The following is a 21,369-nucleotide window of genomic DNA, read 5'->3' on the forward strand; positions in this document are numbered from 1 at the left end:
TCAATTATGAAACTAAATATTGCTCAATTTTGAGTGCACCTAGCCTGTCATTTACTCATTTGATGACTTTGGACAAGCCTTTGAACTTCCCTAAGTTTGTTACGGCATTAAAATTTAGGTGACCTCTATTCACATACCTATAATATAATGCTGAAACCTAAAATTTTGAAGCCGAAGTCCACTCTGTGATTCTCTGACGTTTTATTATAACTATTCAATGCATGGTCATTTACAGAAACTGTATAGAGAGCCTGTGTTCTCTTTTTTGTTGAAATTTTGTAAGATTCCTAAAAAGAAATAACCCTGGAAATCGGTACTCTGAGGCAATAGAATAGACTTGAGTGAATGGGATGATACTCTTTTTTTGCTGCTTTGGGGTTCTGTCCCTGCAGTACCCACAGAGCAGGAAGCTTGCCACTGATACAGCTAGGCCAGCCTTTAAACCAGCTCCAATAGAAGCAGTGGTTCTTAGCCCTACCTACACAGTAGACTCACCTGGGGAGTTTTAAAAACTCATGAGCTAAGTCACTGCGATTCCTGAGACTGGCTGATAAGCCAGCTATAGACTCTGCTTGGATATTAAGGACACAGAAACACCAGGTCTCTGGGGCAGCAGTACTTATTTGCTTCTATGTTCTTTCCCATTTGAATGTTCTGAATTAGATATCCTGCCACATAAGAAGCTCAATATAAAAATTAAAGTGCTTTATAGATAAGAACATGCTGTCTGACAGGTTTTAGGGCATGCTGTTGAGTACCTCGGAGGCTGAGGTAATCTGAGAAATATTGTGGTATAAGGATACTCTGTTTAGCTTGAAGAGAGACACATCTGAAAGTCTTCAGAGTTAATCAGTCCATTTTCCATTGGGTTCTATAGGTTAACAGTTTGCTTATGTTTAAAATGAGAATAATTGTTTCATCAGTACCTTCCTTTAGAGGCAGCCATTTTAATTCTGAACTTTAAATGAAAAAAAAAAGGTTAATTTTTATTAATGGCTTGGGGGAGCCACAGCACATGTTTTAATACTGTACACTGTGGAAAAGAGCGACAGAAATAGGCAAGTATGAGAGAAAGGACAATCCTGCTGATTAAACAATAGACATTTCCTGAGACAGAATGTGTTCCCCGTGCAGCCTTTCAAAAAAATTTATTGGCACTTAAATTTTAACAGTTCTTGAAATGTCCAGTAGCTGCAGCCAAAGGGTATTTACCCTCCAGAAGTCGGAAACAAGAAGATATCAAGAGAGGAAAAAATTGATTTAAATAAAAAAATTTAGATGAAATTTTTCTTGATTCAAGTATAGTCTCAAGTAATGTTAATTTTTAATTTGTATGAGAGAGTTGGGAGTAAAAGGGAAAATGTAGAAAACCATACAATTTGGAGTTTTGTGAGTAAATATTAATGATTTTTCTCTCCCCAAATGATAATTTTCTGTAAAGACAAAGATGTGAGTAGTCATTTTTATGAGTTTTCAAATATAATTCAGTGTATAATTCCATATATTCAACTTTTGTAATTCTGTCAGTAAAAATAGAAGACTGTCTCCTTCTTGCATCTTGACAATTCTAATTATCTATATTCAAAATTTTTTTGAATACTATATACCACAATTCCTTTAAAATTGAAATTTATTACCTACAAAATATCACTGTTATATTCATGAGTCATGTTAATTTGGAGTTTCCATAAGCAGTAGAAGCCAAATGAATTATCCCTGTATGTGTAAATGGATATAGCTTACTTTTAGCTGTTGAAATAGGTATGTGTTTGAGTTGGAATAGCATTCTTTACATGATTAGAAAACCTTAAGATTACTTTTTACAAGTTTTAAGGATTTCCTGTATAATATTTTTTGCAAAACTTGTGACATCTTTTTTTTCCTTTTGGAGTATATACACATATATTTTATTAATGAGGCTTCTTTAATTATTCTTCTGTTTTTTTCTCTAGATAAAAGTTAAGCAGCTAGAAGAACAGCTACAGTCTTTCATGGAAACCCGTTCACAGAATGATCATCTACCGAAGTTGAATAAGGCTCTAGAGGGCAAATATACTCAGGTGTGACTAATAGCTACAAACAGATGGCTGTGTTTAAGAAATTGATGCCTTTTATCTGCCTTACCATACAATTCCAGAAAGATTAATATTCTGTCACTTGATTCAACAAGAATTTTTTTAAATACCCCGTAAGTACAAGGTTCTGCTAAGCCATAGAGGAATTCATAAAGATGCCTGAAGCAGGACTGGGACATTCAACTTGCTTGTGCTCTAATTTGAGGCTTAGAAATGTGCTCAATAAACTTTATTATAGAATAGAAAATATGCCTTTTAGATACAAAATAGGTTGTGCTATGAGCATTCATAGGAAGTACATTATAATCAAAGCATGGTGAAAAGCTTTCATAGAGGAAGTGGTTTTTTCAAATTTGAGCCTTAAAACTTTTGGTAGATGTGAGAAACAAGTGTCTTTGATTTTTGAATTACAGGCATCAGGATACACCTGCAACAGACTACTTACTTGAAAGAACTATTAGTAGAGCTGGTGCTTACTTGTCAGCATGGTGACTTTTAGATTGAAAGCTTTTGGTAGGTCATGTAACATTTTAACAAATGAATAGAGAAAGTTTGATAAATAAGAAAAATAAAATATTTTGTGAGGAAAATAATCCAGGAATGTGTTACTGAAAGAAAGTGATTTATTTCAATGATTTACAAATTTACCATGTATATAACTTTCAAAAAATCTTTGACACTCTCTATAAATATATGTAACTTCTGGAGCTATAACAATTGTGTATGTGTACCTTTGGTAACCAAGGAACTAGAATGTGTTCCAAATGGAATTCTGTTAGGGTTCTAACCATCTGACTGTACTGGTAAAGAGGGCCTCATTAGATACACTCCCAACGAGGAATTTGATTAAGGTCTGCTTCTGTGCTTCTTCATTCGGAAAGCAACAGAACCCATTTTCAAATTGTATTTTCTACTGTGGCTTCATGTAGAACATTGTGTTGTTCCTCCTCGTAGAAGGAACATTCTTTGAAAATAACTCTAGGTTTAGTTGATTTTATTGTTTTTAATTGATCATGCCTCCAAGAAGAAGGAAATCTCCAGAGAGGCCTTCATCTTTGAAATCCCTTGGAAGCTGTAGACCCAATGTAAAGGAAAGAACATCAGTTGGTCTACCCAGTGTTATTCCAAACTCTACACGCCGTGTGACCTTTGCACCTACCCTGACTTACGAGAGATCTTCTCAGGAGTCTAGCGACTCTAGAATCTCTCTAAAGACTCTTTTGAATGCTATTAAAACCATGGAAGGTAAAATAGACATTCTTGCGTCAAGACCATGTAAAAATGAAGAGTCATCAGATTTTCTTAAACGGGATTTGGTAAGTGAAGACTACAAATTAAATCATAAGGAAATTTCAGATGTATACAACAATGAAGAATAGTAATAACAATCCAGAAAGATAATCTTTGGAGGTATGAGTAACAACAGGGAATTCGGTTCTTCAAAAATAGGGAAAACTGATGATACAGATCGAAACCATCATTCTGGCTATCACATAATTTTTGGTTTTAGACATAGAAAATACCAGATTTGGCATAATAGTAACCACTGGGATTTTCTAAAATTTAATTTTGATGTTTTTTTAATTCAAAATGTCTATTTACCTAATCTTAATGTTCGCGTTAAGACGTATGCGTGAAGTTTGATTTTAAAAGAGAAATACATTAATAGAAGCCCTAAGAACTCGAATGTCAGAAAGTATTTTCCAAAGAAAACTTTTTAGAATATCCATCTTTGCTTGTTCCTTAAACTTTGAATGTACTACAGTTTGTCTTCTAGAGTTGGCTACTATTTAGATCCTTTCTGTAAACATTTTTGCTCACTAGCAAAATGTTTCATATATATATATTTTAGAAACACTAGTAGAATTGTGAAAACTATACAGTTGAGCCCTGAACAACGTGTGAGTTAGAAGTGTCAACCCCCTGCACAATCAAAAGTCTGCATCTAACTTCTGGCTTTTCCAAAATTTAAGTTGTCCCTTGGTATCCACGGGGCATTGGTTCTAAGATCTTCCACAGATACCAAAATCCACAGATGCTCAAGTCCCCTATATAAAATGGCATAGATCAATGCATGTAGTCAGCCCTCCACATCCACGGACTCCCAGCATGGCATCAAAAACAGTCCAGGTACTTACTGAAAATAATTTGTGTGTAAGGGGACCCATGCACTTCAAACATGTGTTGTTCAATGGTCAACTATATTCTTTCTTTTCTAAAAAAAAAAGGTTTTCAGAATCTAGAAGTTGGCATCCTTTGTACTATTCTTGGATCCTTACAGAAAAAGTTAAAGTATCTTAAATGTTAGAGGTGAGAAGTTTTAAGGAAGTGTAATAATGTTGAGGAAGATATGGAGAAAAGGCATTCTTCTTTGTTGCTTTTGGGAGTATAAAACAGTAAGCTCATATGGAAAGCAATTTGGCAATATTTGTCACTTTACTCCACAATTGTACTGTGCTTCTAAAACTTTTTTCCTAGAAATATACTAGCTTATACATATGACATGATTATGAGATCACTTACTGGAGTATTGTTTGTTAACCACAGGTGGGAAGCAACCAAAATTTCCATCAGTAAGAAACTGGCTAAATAAATCATGGTGTAGTCATGGTTTGGAATACTACTTGAAGATAGCTATTTGATATATGAATTACATGACCTGTGTAATTCAAACTCTTGTTGTTCAAGGGTCAACTATACATACATAGGTACTCACTTGTAGTGCATAGAATATCTCTAAAATGAATTGTAATAAATAGGCAATATTATTTTTGATGAAGACTGGGTGACTGGGAGATTTCACTTTACCCTTTTGTGCCTTAAGAATAAAATAAATGTGCTACCTATACAAAATAATTAATTTTATGAACATTTCATTTTCAACAAAAATAGAGAAATGATGGTGTGGGTTTTTTTTTTTTTTTAACAAATGGTGACGGAGCAATCAGATAGCCACATCTGAAAACAAACAGAAACTTTTCAGCCTACCTGATACCATATATAAAAATTTACTCAAAATGGATCAGAGCCCTAAATATAAAACCTAAAACTATAAAACCTACAAGAAAGCATAGATGAAAAATCTTGTGATCTTGGGTTACACAAAGGTTTTTTGATTTGACATCAAAAGCACAGTCCATAAAGGAAAAAATTGATAAATTGATAGCTTATGCTTTTCAAAGATATTGTTAAGAGAATAAAGAGATAAGCTATGGACTAGGAGAAAATATTTGCAAATCACATGTCTGAGAAAGGCCTTGTCTACAGGATGTATTAAAAACTCTCAAAACTCATTAAGAAGAAAACCCAATAAAAAGTATGGACAATGTATTTGAACAGCTAGTTCACAAAAAAAGATATATGGATAGTATATAAGCACTTAAAAAATGTTAAACATCAGTCATTACTACCACACAACTACTAGGATGTCTAAAATTGAAAAACTGATCATACAAAGTGTTAATGTGGATGTGGAGTAGCTGGAATTCTCATACACTGCTGAAGAGAATGTAAAATGGTACAGCCATTGTGGAAAGTAATTTGGTAGTTTCTTTAAAAGTGAAACATACTACTGCCATATGATCCAGCCATTTTACTCCTAAGTAGCTACCAAAGATAAATGAAAACATATGTCTGCACAAAGATTTGCACACAGTGCTCACAGCAGCTCTATTTGTAATAGCTTAAAGCTGGAAACATCTCAAGGGTCCAGCAGGTGAATGGGTAAGTAATTGTGGTATATCCATATGATAAAATACTGTTCAGCAACAGAAAGGAATGAACTACTGATACATGCAAAAGATTGAATGAATTTCAATTATACTGAGTGAAAGATGCCAATCAAGGAAGAGCATATACAATATGATTTCGTTTATATAAAAATTTAGAAAATAACTATTGTGACAGAAAACAGATCAGTGGTTGGCTTGGGTGCAGGTGTAGGAACAGGGAGAGACGGAAAGGAGATTACAAAGAAGCAGAAGCAAAGTTTTGGGATGATGTTTACATATTCATTATCTTGATTATTGTCTTGAGTTTATACATATGTCAAAATTGTACACATTTAAGTATTCTCAGCTTATTGTATGTCAGTTGTACCTCAGTAAAGCTATTAAAAAAGAATAATGTGAATATTACTTATACAAAAGTTATATTAAATTGTTTAAAATAACATTCTTGAAAGGACAAAACTATGGAGCTAGAGAACAAATCAGTGCTTATCAGGGGACGGGATGGGATGGGGGGAGGGTGTGAATACAAAGAAGTAGCACAAGAGAATTTTTTGTGGTGATGGAGCAGTTCTATGTCTTGATGGAGGCAATGGTGATGATGTGCATGGGATCAAATTACATAGACATGTGTGCACATAACATACACACACACATGCAGAGATGAATGCAGGTTAAAAAAATGGTGAAACTGAGTATGTTCTGTAGTCTAGTTAATCTAGTTAAACAGTAATGTACCAAAGTCAGTTTCCTGGTTTTGATGTTAAACTCTACAGCAATACAAGATGTCACTGTTAGAAGCAGGGTGAAGAGTACATGGCACTATTTGCACTGGCTATTTTTACAACATCCTGTCTATAATTATTTCAAAATAAAATATTTTTTTAAGTAGTATTTAAAATATGAAGATCATCTGAAATGATTGTGTAGATATCATCAGAGTGTTTCAAGGATATAAAATATAATACTTCTGATTAGGATTTTTTCTTTTATGACACTATTTTCTTGACACTATTTAGTACCTATTTATCTTTGCTTTTATTAGTTTGTGCATGATGTTACATTTTTAAATTCCATGATAATCAGTCTCCCTCCCCATTTTATATGTTACTTCATAGTCTTACTTCCCTTATCCCTTATTCTGTACTTCCATGGAGATTGTCATATATTAGGTTTGCTCGTGTTTATTCACACAAATTTACTTTTTTGCATTGGCGTTTTCTTTAAAGGGAAAAACAGCTAGTAAAGCTGGTTTTATTTATAATAGTAAATAAGCATATTTAGTTAAACATTTTAACTTTGGTTTCTAAAGTGCTGTGTCTTACTCTAAAGGCCAATTTATCGTGCTTTTGAAAGGTCATTAATTGTTCCCTTTTCTTCTACTAAGGTAAAATCCATTCTAGAAATGAACGAAGTAGAGCTGTCCCGAGTCTTGAAGTGTCGTGATGCAGCTCTGAAAGAGAGTCAGAAGCTGAAAGGGGACCTCAAGGCTTTGGAGGACAGGGAGAACAAGAAGGTGGGCATCAGTGCTTGCGGAAAGTCTCTTACTGGGCGAGGCACTTAGGAAATCTTTCACAAGCCGTATTCCTTCATTTCTTGTTACCTTTAGTAAGAAACAATGAACATTGATTCAGATGAGGGTTTTTTTTTCCTAAAGAAAACTTTAGAAGCACTTTAAAATGTTTTCTTTAAAAATTTTAGGCATGATTTAACTCCCAATTTTTTCAACTTCCTGTCTTAAAATAATCAAAAGAAAAAATTGTCATTTTTTTCTGTTGAAACATGTATGATCTTGGTAATAACCTGCCTACTTATGCTTTATGAACATGATAGTAACTGCTGTTATTTCATGTTAAATTAAATCATTAAGTGCTTTCTACTTGAACATCATGTGTACTTAGTGAAAACAGAGGTCACATCCCAAACTCCTTGACAGCAGTTTCGAGATTTTGCCTCACAGAAGAGGGCTGTGAGTTACATCATTTTTCAGCAGCTACCACTTTCTCTTATGGTCTTTAATCCTGAGATAATTCTGATGAGCTTCAGAAGTGGTCTCCTCTTGTGCTCCCATCATATGAGAGCTGACCAGGCCCAGAGCAGGCCAGTCTGAGACCACCTCTAGACCCAGGAAGTTGTTGATCCCAGTGTCTCTAGCTGATAATATGGGCTGTGCATGCCAGTAGTTGGGAAGCACCTCAGAGTTCTCCGTAGGATCCATAGGTTCTGGGGTCTAGTTTTCTTTTTCTTAAAGTCACGATAACTTAAGAAAATAAAAGTAAAATACACTTTAATTCTCTCTCTTAAAATTCTACCATGCCTGCTTTCCATACTCTTTATCTAGAAGTAATAGACTCAGCAGCAGCAGAATAACTGGAAAGAATCAAATGTCTTTGTCTGGTTTCATTTTCTATTAGGTGGGAAACTTTCAGCAACAGTTGGCAGAAGCTGAAGAAGACAACTGCAAAGTTACAATCATGTTGGAGAATGTGCTGGCTTCTCACAGTAAGATGCAAGGTGCTCTGGAAAAAGCACGAATAGAGCTTGGGCACAGGGATTCAGAGATTGCAGGCCTCAAGAAAGAAAGGTACTGGAGATTATTTTTCTGTCTTTGTACTTGTATTTTTCTGCTGCACTGTAGTAAGGAGCAGTGTGAAGTCAGGAAACCAAGTCACATTATATTACTTCCTTTGCAAAAAACAAATCTGTAAAAGAACTAGTTTAAAGTTAGGAAAATCTGGAATTATAAATTAACATGATTTCTAGAAATTAAAAATTCTTACATTTCTGTAGTGATGTAAAGGAGTACGCATTCTAGAAATTCATGTGATATACGATGTTTTACCCTTGCTATTTTCTACACCTTTAAACTTATCCTTGGATCTACAGAATTGCAGTGGTCAAGATAACTGAAGCTAAGTGCCTACTTGAGTTTGAATTATCCATTTATTAGCATCCTATTTAAAGATGAATCATTCTGAGAACTACTTCTAGCCATGTTTTAGAAGTAAACTCCTTCCAAATGTTTCAAAAATTACATAAAAGTTTCCCTTTTAGGTTAATGAATAAATGATCTGAGTTTAATAAGGTCTCTAAAATATATCATAATGTGTGTCTTAGTGGTGCATATTGCCTCTATGTTATGAGAGAACAAGTGAGTTTTATATTCTTCCTTGTACTTATTTTTATTTTTTACACATTATCAATGTATATTACTTCTGCACTTAAAAAGAAAATTCGAGGGAATGGTAATAAAAATATTGTTTACCATTCACAATAAAATTCTAGGTAGCTGTTGTATTTAAAAGCAGAAATCTCAACAGTAAGTTAATCCATATAGAGGTGATACATTTTTGTACTAGTGAATATATATATGTGTGTGTATATATCAGTATATATTTACTAGTATAAAAATTTATAGTAATTCATATGTTATATAACATAACATTACCAGCTCGTATGTTAGTTTTTGACATGTATTGATAGCTTAATGGAGCAATTTTCAACCTTTTTTCACCTCATGGCACACATAAACTAATCACTAAACTTTTGTGGCACACCAAAAATTATATATTTTTTTTCTGATTTGAAAAACAGTAGGTATAATTTTGATTCACACTGGATGACTGTTGTCATGCTGGCTCTTGTCATTTCTTTATTTAACAATCCAAGGGAGAAGATGTCAGTGCCTCTGACTAAATAGTCAGATATTGCATATTTTAAAAATTCTTAGGGCACACTGGTTGAAAATCTCTGGCTTAATGTATCAAGTCTGACTTGTCCCATCGCTGGGACAAGTTTTTCGTTCATAGGAGTCTTCATTTCTTAACCTGAAGCTGAGGCTACTTACTGTCACCTGGCCGCTCTCAGATATTCTGAGCGCCTGGAGCCCACTACATATGCTACTGGAGCTTCTTGGAAGGAAAGTGCCCTGTGACTCCCAGTGGCATCATTCCTAGATAGCTCTGGTCTCTAGCCACTCTTTCTGTGCTTGCACCTGCAGGGCTCTGAATCAGCAGAGAGTGCAGAAGCTGGAAGCAGAGCTGGACCAGTGGCAGGCCAGGATGCTCATCGTGGATGCCCAGCACAGCAGTGAGGTATGCCAGGTCGTTGTTACTGATAACACTCAAGTGTTTGGTTTTATTGGGATAGTGCACTTTTGGAAAAAATAGAGTAAAACAATCAGGTAAATTTCCTTTTCATTCAAGTCTGAGTTTTGGACAGTGACATATTTACAGTTAGAAAATGGACCTGCAATCTTACATGGAATCATTTACTAGAAAACCAGGACCAAAATTATGTCCAGTGCTTTTTGTCTTATATGGTTCACATTCTTTTCATTTGTTAATGCATAAATGATTGCAGAAGTTAAAGGGCTTGGAGAATAACTGTACCCTCAGTCAGAAGTAGCTAGAGCCCTGGCAGGGTAGCTCAGTTGGTTAGAATGTTGTCTCCATACATCAAGGTTGCGGGTTTAATCCCTAGTCAGGGCACATACAAGACTCAACCAATGAATGCATGGATAAATGGAACAACAAATCAATGTTTTTCTCTCCTTTTCTCCCTCTCTCCATCCCTCCCTCTCCCGCCTTCACTCTCTCTCTAAAAATCAATTTTTTTTTAAAGTTGCTAGAATGATCCCACTACTAGAATTACACAAATACTCATGTGTGTGCTTACAGGTGCGTGCACACATGAAAATGTATTGATACATATGCATGTATATAAAGTACACGTGGATAGTTTATATAAATTAAGTTTTTTTTCTGGAAGGATATACAAAGAACAGTTGCCAGATCTTATCTCTGTAGACAGTGAGACCAGAAGGTCATAGATCAGGAAGGTAATTTAACTACTGTAAACATTTTAAAAACTAGAATCAGTTACATTGGCTTTATTTTCCAAAGCTCTCTAGTGACCAGTGGAGCATACCCTTCCCATTGCCTTCTAAGAGTCTCCAAAGCAATGTTCATAGTGAGTTCTTACATATATATTCCAGGCATCTGGAATCTTTGGTTCTGTTTCCAACTAATTATTGCTTCAATGGCACTTGATGTTATAGGATAAGCAGTGACTATACAGTGTTCCGGACTTTTTGCATTGGTTACAGTGGAATTGAAAGCCCTCTTCTCTCTTTCAGATGGAGCCTCTACAGAAGGCTATAGATGTAGCTAGAGAAGACAACAGGAAAATGGCAATGAGCCTGGAGCAAGCTCTCCAGGCAAATAACCACCTGCAAACAAAGCTTGACCATGTCCAAGAGAAATTGGAGAAAAAGGAACTTGAGCTACAGAATTTGGAAACCTTTAAGTAAGAGCAGTATAATCATAATGAAATTAGGGAAGAGCCTCTGGAAGAGCAAGTTTGGCTTATTCGTATAAACCACTTGAAGCCCTTTTCTCCTAGTGAACTCGTCCTCCCAACAGAGCCATGTTAGGGAACCAGGAATAGCTGAGCAACAGCAGATATTAGTGCCTAGGATATGCTCATTTTCAGCTCTTCCCTTGTCTAGTATCAGGTTTCTTCTGTACTTGAGGATTAAACCAAAATTGAATGAATAATGGCTAGAAGGGACACTTGATGTTTCTGCCAAAGCTTGTCTATTAAAAGCCTATGTATCCTTTAAAAGCATGATTTGGAAAAGGAATAACAAGAGCCTGGAAGGATTATTCCCATCCAGGAGTGGGATGGCTCCGTCTAAGGAGATGCTAGACCATTGTCAGTTTGGGCCTGAGTTTAGTTAGGTCAAACCCATCAAGGTCAGGTCAAGCCACTCAAGTTTTGTCTTCAGCTGTATGTAGGTAAATATGATTTAAATATCAATAACATTCCATGAAAATTTATACCCAGGGGAAATGCAGTGTGCACATAGATCTGTATTCCTTTCAGGTAGTGAACATACTGACATAGGAGGCAGGTATAAGATAAAGCAGAGAAGGTATTTTTCATATGTGTGATCTCTGCAAATTTTATATTCTGGCATAATGTTGCTGGCTCAAGAATTTATTGTTGGTTAAAATAAGACTATGTGTCTCACTCCTTTGGTTGGGTCTCTTTATATTGAAGGACTTTCTTTAATGCTGCAGGTAACGCTGCTTTCCATGAGATCCTTATCAGTGAGGTTCATCTGGTGACTGATCTCATTTATTAATCACCTTTTGGAAAGTTGCACATTCCCCTCCAGGTCTTTCTTACCTCCCCACCTTCTAAAGGTGATGATTATGTCTTTTTCAAAACAGAGAACAGATGGCTGAGGAATCCAAAATGGAGGCAGAACTGCATGCTGAACGCTTAGAAACTCTAAGGAAGCAGTTTCAAACCGAGAGAGACACTGCAAAGAAAGCCACACAGCGGGAAATAGCTGAGGTATGGAGTCAAGTTTCTCTCTAGCTGGGTGCTTTTTAAGACGTGAACTGGCTATTGGATGCAGTTACTCTTTGCAATCAAGCCGTCTCTGTTGTGTTTGTAAACTGACACAGAGAAAAATAGCTGCTTATACAGCATTCCCTCACTTACCGCGGTATTACGTTCTAGATCCCGCGCGAAGTAGGAACCTTACATTTATTCTGCACTCTTAAATCTACGTAACTTTAACAACATACAGTACCGCAAAATCCCATGATACAGCGAAAAATCCTCGATAAATAATTAAATATAATATTTTTTTAAATGTGAGGCTCCGATAAGTGAACTGCGATATAGAAAGGGACTACTGTACACAATTCTCTGCCCGGTGGAGGAAGCCTTGCTGGGAGCTTTGCCATCAGAGAGTGATAACTAAATGGGGAGAGGGATAAGGAGACTGTCGTCAGAGATGCATATCACATCACCTGTCTCCTCAGTTCACCTCACTCACATCCTGAGAGGCACATGTGAAAGCAGTGGGAGATACATGGCCCATGCCCTGGGTGTGCTAAATGACCCTTGCTTAATTGTGATCTCTGTTCTTTACATGAGACAAAGTGAAACATCAGAGGGCTTTCCTCGGAGACCTAGAGGCTGTGTACGATTTTGAAGGAATTTAGAGTTGGGATAAGCTTGTTTTATGGACTAGTTGGATGATAGAAGAAGGGCAGCTGGATCGAGACTGGCAGAGCGCACAGGCACCCAATGTGAGAGGGCGAGCAAGCTTCGGCACCAATGAACAGGACATGTGAGCAAATGCAAAGGATCGCTCTCTGATGATCAGAGCAGACTGGGAAATGGCTGAGACAGAGTGGCTGTCTGAGATGGGACCTGCGATGGCCTTGGCTACCAGAATGTTGGACAGGAACGATTAGGCAGAAGTGGAGCACCAGAGGTTTCTGAGAGAGGTCGAGATGGAGTGGGTGGAGGTAATGGTATGAGCACAGTTTTAGGAAGGTTGACCTGAGAGCAGTGGAGAGTAGGCAAGATTTAAGAGAAACTGGAGTCATAGAGGCTCAAGAAAACTAGAACAGTTACTTTGAGCTTTAGATGGTTAGGGCCAAGCAAAGTAGTTCTATTAAAAATAGAGAACAGTTAAATAACAGTCGTTTTAATTTTTTAAAAAAATCAGATACTAAATGTCATATCATGAGCAAAGGGGAGGGAGGAATTAAAATAATTCTAAGACTTGGTTGGGGTAGCTGGTCTGTATTTTGCCAAATTTGGTGCATTTAGCAATTACAATTTGTAGAGACAATTCACAAAATCTAATTCAGCTATTTATACAGTGCCTTAAATTGCAAAGCATTGTATAAATAATGTTATAAAAAGAAAATTCTGTGGGAAATAAAAAGGTGCCTTTAATCAAAGATAGCTGTTCAGAATATCCAAATCCTTTTAACAAGGATCAGTGAAAACTGTGGACCTGTGAGGCCAGGAGAACACAGGGTGGCATCCATGAGCGGTCAGCAGCTGGGGTGGACTGGGGCTCACTGCTTTCTAGTCCCGGCTCTGCCTCTATTATTAGCAATGTGTTAACTTACTGTCTGTGCAAATGGCTTAAGAGTCAGTTTTCCTAATCACAAAATGGAAATCATTATAGCTGTTTTCCAGGTTTGTTTTGAGAGTTAAACTGGAAAATATATGTAAAGTAATTATCACAGTGCCTGAACATAGTAAGTACAAAGTAAGTTGTTAGGGCTTACCCAATTTTAGACAAAGCTGTAATTGAGGTGTTGGTGGAAAATCTAACAGGTAGCTGGTTGAGGGTAATAAGAGATTAACACTGTGCTGTAAAGACAGGATCTGAAGGCACGAGCTAGTGTAGACAGAAAAGGTCCAAATAACTGACTTCTCTACCAGCCATAGAGAATACCTGTCTTCTCCCTTCTCAGTTACCTCTTCTTTCTAAATTTCTAGGGGCACTGATTTAAGGGTACACGAGGAGGAGGGGAACTATGTAAAATGATTGAAGTACTGTTAAAAGATAAACTGAGGCCTAGTAAAAATTTTAAGTTTATTTGAACAAAAATTAATTTGAATTGGAAGCATCCAGTCCAGCAGATAAAAAGGAGCTCCAAGGAGCTGTCTGAAAGACTTTTCTAGGCAGAAGTCAGTGGTGACAAGGAAGTTACACCAGGCCAAAAAAGCAGGTTGGTTTTTGCAAGGTGACTTTCCTTTAGGGTATGACAGGTGTATCAGGGGGATTACCTAACTAGTGCTCATCAGACAATTGATTATTGATTGGCTTAAGGTTCCATTTCTGGGAGAGCTGAAACTGTAATTAAGTCTTGATTTGGTGACAGGGCTTAGCATAAGCGACTCCATTTCGGACCTGTTGACAGTTTTTAACAATTCCCTCCTTTGTATAGACTCTCAACCTGAGAGATGTGATCAAAACTCTTTTGCATATGGCTGGCCAGTGTTCCCAACACCATTTATTAAAGAGACCTACTCTCTTACTCCATTTTATGTTCTTGGCTCCTTTGTCATAAATTAGTTGCCCATATATGTATATGTTTTTTCCTGAGTCCTGAATTCTGTTCCTTTGGTTTGTGTGTGTGTGTTTCTGCCAATGTCGTATTATTTTGATTACTGTCACTTTGTAGTATAGTTTGAGATCAGAGTATGGTACTTCTTCTATTTGTTCTTTTTTCTTAGGTTGCTTTGGCAATTTGAGATCTTCTGTGCTTCCATACAATTTGAGAGTTTTTGTTCTATTTCTGTGAAAAATGCCATTGGGATTTTGATAGGGATTGCATTGAATCTGTAGATTGTTTTAGATAATATGGACATTTTAACAGTGTTAATTATTCCAATCCATGAACGTGGAATATCTTTCCCTTTCTTTACATCTTCAATTTCTTTCAATGACACCTTGTAGATTTCAGTGTATATTAAGTTTATCCTTAAGTATTTTATTCTTTCTGTTGTGACTATAAGTGTGATATTTTGTTATTAGTATATAGAAATATAATAGGTATTTGTATATTGATTTTTATATCCAGCAACTTTACTGTATTTTTTTTCCTAATAGTTTTTTGGTGGAGTATTTAGGGTTTTATATATATATAAATCAAGTTATCCACAAATATTGACAGTTATACTTCTTCCTTTCCAATTAGGATACTTTCTATTTCTTACCAGATTGCTCTGACTAGGACTTCCAGTACTGTGTTGAGTAACAGTGGCAAGACTGGGCATTCATGTCTTGCCTGATCTTAAAGGAAAGCTTTCAGTTTTTTACCATTGAGTATGATATCAGCTGAGGGTTTGTCATATAGGGCCTTTATTAAATTGAGATACAGTCTTTCTACACCCACTTTACTGAGAGTTTATCATAATTGTATGTTTTATCTTGTCAAGTGCTTTTTCTATACCTATTTAGATGATCAGATCAATCAGAGGAGGGAGCTGGATTCTCAGGTGCCGATGCTGCTTCTGCCCCTTGTACCTTCTGCTGGTCACAGTGTGGGAGACACAGGCTCAGCTATAGCAGCCAGGGACCCCCGTCTCTGGGCACTGTCTCTGTCCTTTCCCCGTCCTGCCTCACGTGGACCCTCTAATATGCCCACCTTCAGAAATGCTGATGCAAGAACAGCTCAGGCATGCTAGCGTACTGAGCAGAGGAACCTTTTCTGGATTATAAATGTTTGTCTAGTTGTAGATTTAAGGGGAAATACAAAGGAGTCTTCCCACTCTGCCATGATGCTGATACCACTCCAACAATATAAGATTTTAAAGGCAAATACAGAAGGTTACATAATTGTGAACAAAACTTAGCTCTTATGATAATATTGAGAAGACTGGTTTTCTTAAGTGTTCTAAGACCTGATAAAGACAGTGGGAAGCACAGTATTGTTATGACACAGAATCTCTGCTTTCCAGGTAGATTAGCCAAAAAGTTTAAAAACAAACAAACAAACAAAGACCTCTTATAGTCTCTTAAGACCAGAACAATAGTCCAAGAAATCTTTGTATTTACACTGAGAGAAAAAACCAAATCCTAATTTTGAACCAGTGTACTTTTGATATTAAAAGGCATTCCTTAAAAACTTAAATCATTTCCACTCTTAGCCAGCATGAAACACATAACTTTCCTTTCCACAAACCTGCAACTGTCTTTAATATTCATCTAAATTTTGTCCTGTGCTTTTCTTCTTTCTCCTCCTGGAACAATTATTTTACTTTCATACACAGTTTTTTCCTTTTACCCTTATTATTTCTAAGTCATTTTCATTGCATATGTTGATTAGAATTCTTAACCCTTAGAATCCTTCATTTCTAGTGAAAACTAAAAGTTAAGCAGTTGTGGTCTACACTAGAATTCTGTGGATTGGCAAATTGAGAAATACACTATATTTTCTAGAGGTAGAGTCTTGCCACAAAACATCTTTAGTTCCTCTGGAAAAGAAAACAGAGGTGGATAAACATGTATTCAGTAATGTTTCAGTATTTTATCTTATTTGAAAATCATCTACCAATTCAATGAATATCCATCATTTAAACTATCTCGGTGTAATTTTAAGGTTTAAAGTTACCAAAAAAGATTTGGAAACTTTTAAGTAGACATACCCTAAAGTATAAATGATTTTTGAGATGTTCATTTATCAACTTTTTTCTTACATCGATTTAATTCACTATTCTTAACAATTATGTTTAATAGCTCATGAACTGTTCATGAGTAATCTGAACAGTTAACCATCATCTTCTATTTCTTGCTGACAAATTCTGTAAGAAATAACAGGAGTTGATTTGACCTTTAGTAAATCTAAGCAAAATAAAAATATTTAATTCTGCCCTGGCCCATGTGGCTCAGTTGGTTGGAGCTTTGTCCCATAGCCAAAGGGTTGCAGGTTCAATTCCCAGTCTGGGCATATACCTAGGTTGTGGGTTTGATCCCTGTTCTGGTGCTTAGGTCCCTAGTCTGGACGGGTGTGGGAGGCAATGTTTGTCTCTCTCCCTGAAAGCAATGAAAAAATGTCCTCAGGTGAAGATTAAAAAAAAAAAAATTAATTCTGGTAACTCCGAAGACATACCTGTTTTAATTAAACTAGCTTTTAATTACCAAAGATTATCCTAGATCATGTTAGCTTCTACATTTCTCAAATTATACTTGATTTATATAAGTGCTTGATTTTCTTTAAACCAGTAAAATGCAAGTCTTTGCAGATTAGTTTTGGCAATACATCCAGAGGTAGGGGGAAAAAAAACCCACACATTTATAACATACATATATGTCGTCGTCGGCAGCCGTCCGTCTCGAGAGACGATGGTGTAGCTTCTTTTTTTTTTTTTTTTTTTTTTTTTTTTGAGCAGTAAAACGAGGCCTTTATTCACGAGTCTGCAGAGCCAGGCGCACCCTCACAGCCAGGAGAATGTGCGCGCCAACTAGACAAAGGAACCTGGTTTTATAGTCTTAGCTTCCCCACCCTGAAATTGCCACCCTAAAGTGATTATTTTCTCCACCCTGAAATTGCCACCCTAAAGTGAGAGCGATTAGCTTCCCCACCCTAACGCAACTAGTTTCCCCTCCCCTCTCCTCCTTCCCCGTTTCTCCATGACTGGATACTCCGGAGGTACAATCTAACGCGTTCATCTAAATGCCCCTATTGTGATTTGTGAATATGCTAATGTTATCCACTCCCTTCTCAGAGATCCTTTAATTACATTTGCCCTTAAGACCCTTCAATTACATTTGCCTTTTGTTACCAATGACTTTGCTACTGGTTTGGGAGTCACTATGACCTTGTTTCTAACAATTTCCCCCTGTCTCTTTTGGAAAATTGACTACTCAAACCATTCTATTCCTCCAAATTTAAGGAGGATTTCTTGACTTTCTTCCTCATGGTTAGGATTCCCTTTGGTCTCTCGGAGGAGGAGATTATGAAAAGTTGCTGCATCTGTTTAGTTAGTGCAGTCTCAATTAGTCTTTGAACTAAACCTCTGATGCATGGAATACAGCAGCCTAAAGCTGTGAGGACGCCTGTTACCACTATGAGGGATACCAGAGCTGATGAGATTATTCCTTTCCAGTTGCCAAACCAATTTTCTAACCATTCTGTTATGGGATTGTCAATACCTGAGTTTTCTGCCAGTTTATTTGCTAAGATAGTTAGTCCCTGCAGGGCCTTAGTGATAGATCCATCAGGGGCTGTATTATTAGGGATAAAGGTGCAACACTGCCCCCGAGCATTACACATACACCTCCCTTTTCTGCCAGCATCATATCTAGTGCCATCCTGTTCTCCCAAGCCACTCAACTGGTGGCATCTAATTGTTGAGCGATTCCTTCTATAGTATTCCTAGTATAATTGATAAACCTCTGTTGGTTATAATAAATATAGTTTATCTAATCAACAGAAGAGCACTGACTCAAACCCTGCTGCTATCTGATTTCTAGCTTCAAACTCATCTGGAACTCCTCTGGGGACTCCAATGGTGTCACTATAGATATGAGGATTATAGGATTCACCAGGTGCCACTGACCTTTTTTTTTTTTTCCTAACAGGGGCAGTCTGGATTGGTTTTTGGAAATGCTAGGGTAAATGGGATAGCCAATTGAACAGGGCACAGGTTCCACTCCACCTGTTAGGCAGGATTTTCCAGAGACTCCTCTGCCCACAATACCACCAGACATCTGTTCTGGGGATTCGGAGGGGAATATAGTTGCCGGCCCCACTGTAAAGCTGTCTCGCATTTCTGGTATGAGTGCATATTAGGAGTTCTTCCACAGGGGTACCCAAATTCGCTTCCCACCTAGAGAGGCAAGAAGAGTAATTCATGGGCCCCACTGAGTATGAAGGGAGTGACTGAGTCCCATTACTCCTTATAGAGGGAAAGAGGAGAGACAAGCTTCTGCAAGTCTCATTTCCCCATGCATTCTCATCCTGGTAGAGAGCGAGCATACAGGCCATTCCCGAGGGGTCAGAGTCCCAGCCTAGTGGAAATGGTACAACCTGTGCCTGGGGTCTCCCTGTGGTACAAGCATAACAGTTGCTTTTATTCAGAGATTTAACGGTAAATTTGACCCATTCTACCCAAGCATTTGCATCCCCGTATCCAGTCTCTATCTCTAAGGTCTGTCTGAGGTTTAATACCTTAAAAACTTTTACCTTGGCTGATTATTCTGGGGTCTTTTCTGAGGTGTTTCTGAGATCTAGCTGAGAGAAGTTAGATTTTCTAGGGAAGGAGGAGTTGTCACTAAGTGAAGACCTAGCCACCCTACTGGATTTATGTCAGATACATTAGCTTTTAGGCCATAAACTCTGGCAGCCACATGGGGTTCCTGACTTAAGGTCTGTGGCTGGTTCAGTGTCAGAAGAAGAGGGTTGCACTGGAGAGGCTGGCAGTTTCGGGAAGGAGCTCCTTGGTGAAAGTTATTTTAAGCAAAAGAGAGACCAGTTTTAAAATGAAGCCCATTGACCAACCCATACTTCGCCAACCCAACCACTTAGTTCAGCCAAACTGTTGAGTCTCAGGAGGCAGCAATGCAGATGGGCTTCTTAAGTGCGGCTTGTATGTACAGACAACCACTCAGGAAATGAGATCATAGGCTTATACCCTTGGCCCGTGCACGAGGTTGCCTGGTTGCCGCGGTGTTTGCTTTTGTTTCCCCCTGCGTCGATCCACTGCTGTCCCAACAAGAAGTCTCGGGTCGTTTCCGGACACTGAGGCGGGTGGGCCCTGGGTCAAGCGGGCCACCCAAAAGCGGGTAGGACGCGTCTCCCCACCTTGGCTCAGAGCCCTTCCCGCACACAGGCGGAGGATCCCGGACGAGCCCCCAAATTGTGAGAAACGCTCACAATAAAAACTGGGACACAGGACTTGAGCAGTAAAACGAGGCCTTTATTCACGAGTCTGCAGAGCCGGGCGCACCCTCACAGCCAGGAGAATGTGCGCCGGTGTAGCTTCTTAAGAGTCTATCTGCACCGCCGAGAATGGCTGTGCAGTCCGACTCGGGAGTGACACGGTATCTGTCTCCTCCCGTGCTGAATCGACATCTTGTGATGACGCTGGAGTGTCCTCTCCAGTGAAGCTGAAGCTACAGAGCCTGGGCAGGGTGATATGGAGGGCCAGCTGTTGCCCATGCAGCAGACCCCCCCTCTCTTCGCAGCTGAAGGGTCCAAGGGAAAGACAGAGTCAATACAGCTTGGCTTCAGGTGCGCCGCAGGAGTTGCCGGTGTTGACTACAACGTCAAACCGCCTTAGGGACTCCGGCTCCGGATTTTCTGTCGGGGTTTACTCCCTTAGCCTTTCCCCTGAAGAGGTATGCCGCAAGGCAGCGGAGGTTTTTTGGAGTCAGAGTTTTCCTTCTCTGATGTGCCCTGACTGGAAGATCGAACCAGCGACACTTAGCTCGCAGGCCGACGCTCAATCCACTGAGCCAAACCAGCCAGGGCCATTTGTTATTAGTATATAGAAATATAATAGGTATTTGTATATTGATTTTTATATCCAGCAACTTTACTGTATTTTTTTTTTCCTAATAGTTTTTTGGTGGAGTGTTTAGGGTTTTATATATATATAAATCAAGTTATCCACAAATATTGACAGTTATACTTCTTCCTTTCCAATTAGGATACTTTCTATTTCTTACCAGATTGCTCTGACTAGGACTTCCAGTACTGTGTTGAGTAACAGTGGCAAGACTGGGCATTCATGTCTTGCCTGATCTTAGAGGAAAGCTTTCAGTTTTTTACCATTGAGTATGATATCAGCTGAGGGTTTGTCATATATGGCCTTTATTAAATTGAGATACAGTCTTTCTACACCCACTTTACTGAGAGTTTATCATAATTGTATGTTTTATCTTGTCAAGTGCTTTTTCTATACCTATTTAGATGATCAGATCAATCAGAGGAGGGAGCTGGATTCTCAGGTGCCGATGCTGCTTCTGCCCCTTGTACCTTCTGCTGGTCACAGTGTGGGAGACACAGGCTCAGCTACAGCAGCCAGGGACCCCCATCTCTGGGCACTGTCTCTGTCCTTTCCCCGTCCTGCCTCACGTGGACCCTCTAATATGCCCACCTTCAGAAATGCTGATGCAAGAACAGCTCAGGCATGCTAGCGTACTGAGCAGAGGAACCTTTTCTGGATTATAAATGTTTGTCTAGTTGTAGATTTAAGGGGAAATACAAAGGAGTCTTCCCACTCTGCCATGA

The 21,369-nt window shown here is 38.1% G+C and overlaps 1 protein-coding gene across 2 annotated transcripts in view; it reads left to right on the plus strand.

Moving 5' to 3' along the window:
- The window catches only part of LOC150022446 (coiled-coil domain-containing protein 150-like), an 82,379-nt gene that overhangs the window by 50,667 nt on the left and 10,343 nt on the right, over positions 1 to 21,369 (plus strand). Inside the window, exons 16-21 of one of the 2 annotated variants that reach the window (XM_090268315.1) lie at positions 1,953 to 2,060; positions 7,191 to 7,319; positions 8,218 to 8,387; positions 9,804 to 9,897; positions 10,941 to 11,110; positions 12,040 to 12,166. In XM_090268315.1, the coding sequence (XP_090124441.1) occupies positions 1,953 to 2,060; positions 7,191 to 7,319; positions 8,218 to 8,387; positions 9,804 to 9,897; positions 10,941 to 11,110; positions 12,040 to 12,166 (798 nt within the window). Of the gene's footprint in view, positions 1 to 1,952; positions 2,061 to 3,088; positions 3,392 to 7,190; positions 7,320 to 8,217; positions 8,388 to 9,803; positions 9,898 to 10,940; positions 11,111 to 12,039; positions 12,167 to 21,369 lie in introns of those variants that run through there. The other variant, XM_090268316.1, reaches the window with a different exon arrangement.

Source organism: Furipterus horrens, unplaced genomic scaffold (genome assembly GCF_987537825.1).
Source record: "Furipterus horrens unplaced genomic scaffold, mFurHor1.1.pri manual_scaffold_1, whole genome shotgun sequence".
In the NCBI taxonomy this organism is placed as follows: domain Eukaryota; kingdom Metazoa; phylum Chordata; class Mammalia; order Chiroptera; family Furipteridae; genus Furipterus; species Furipterus horrens.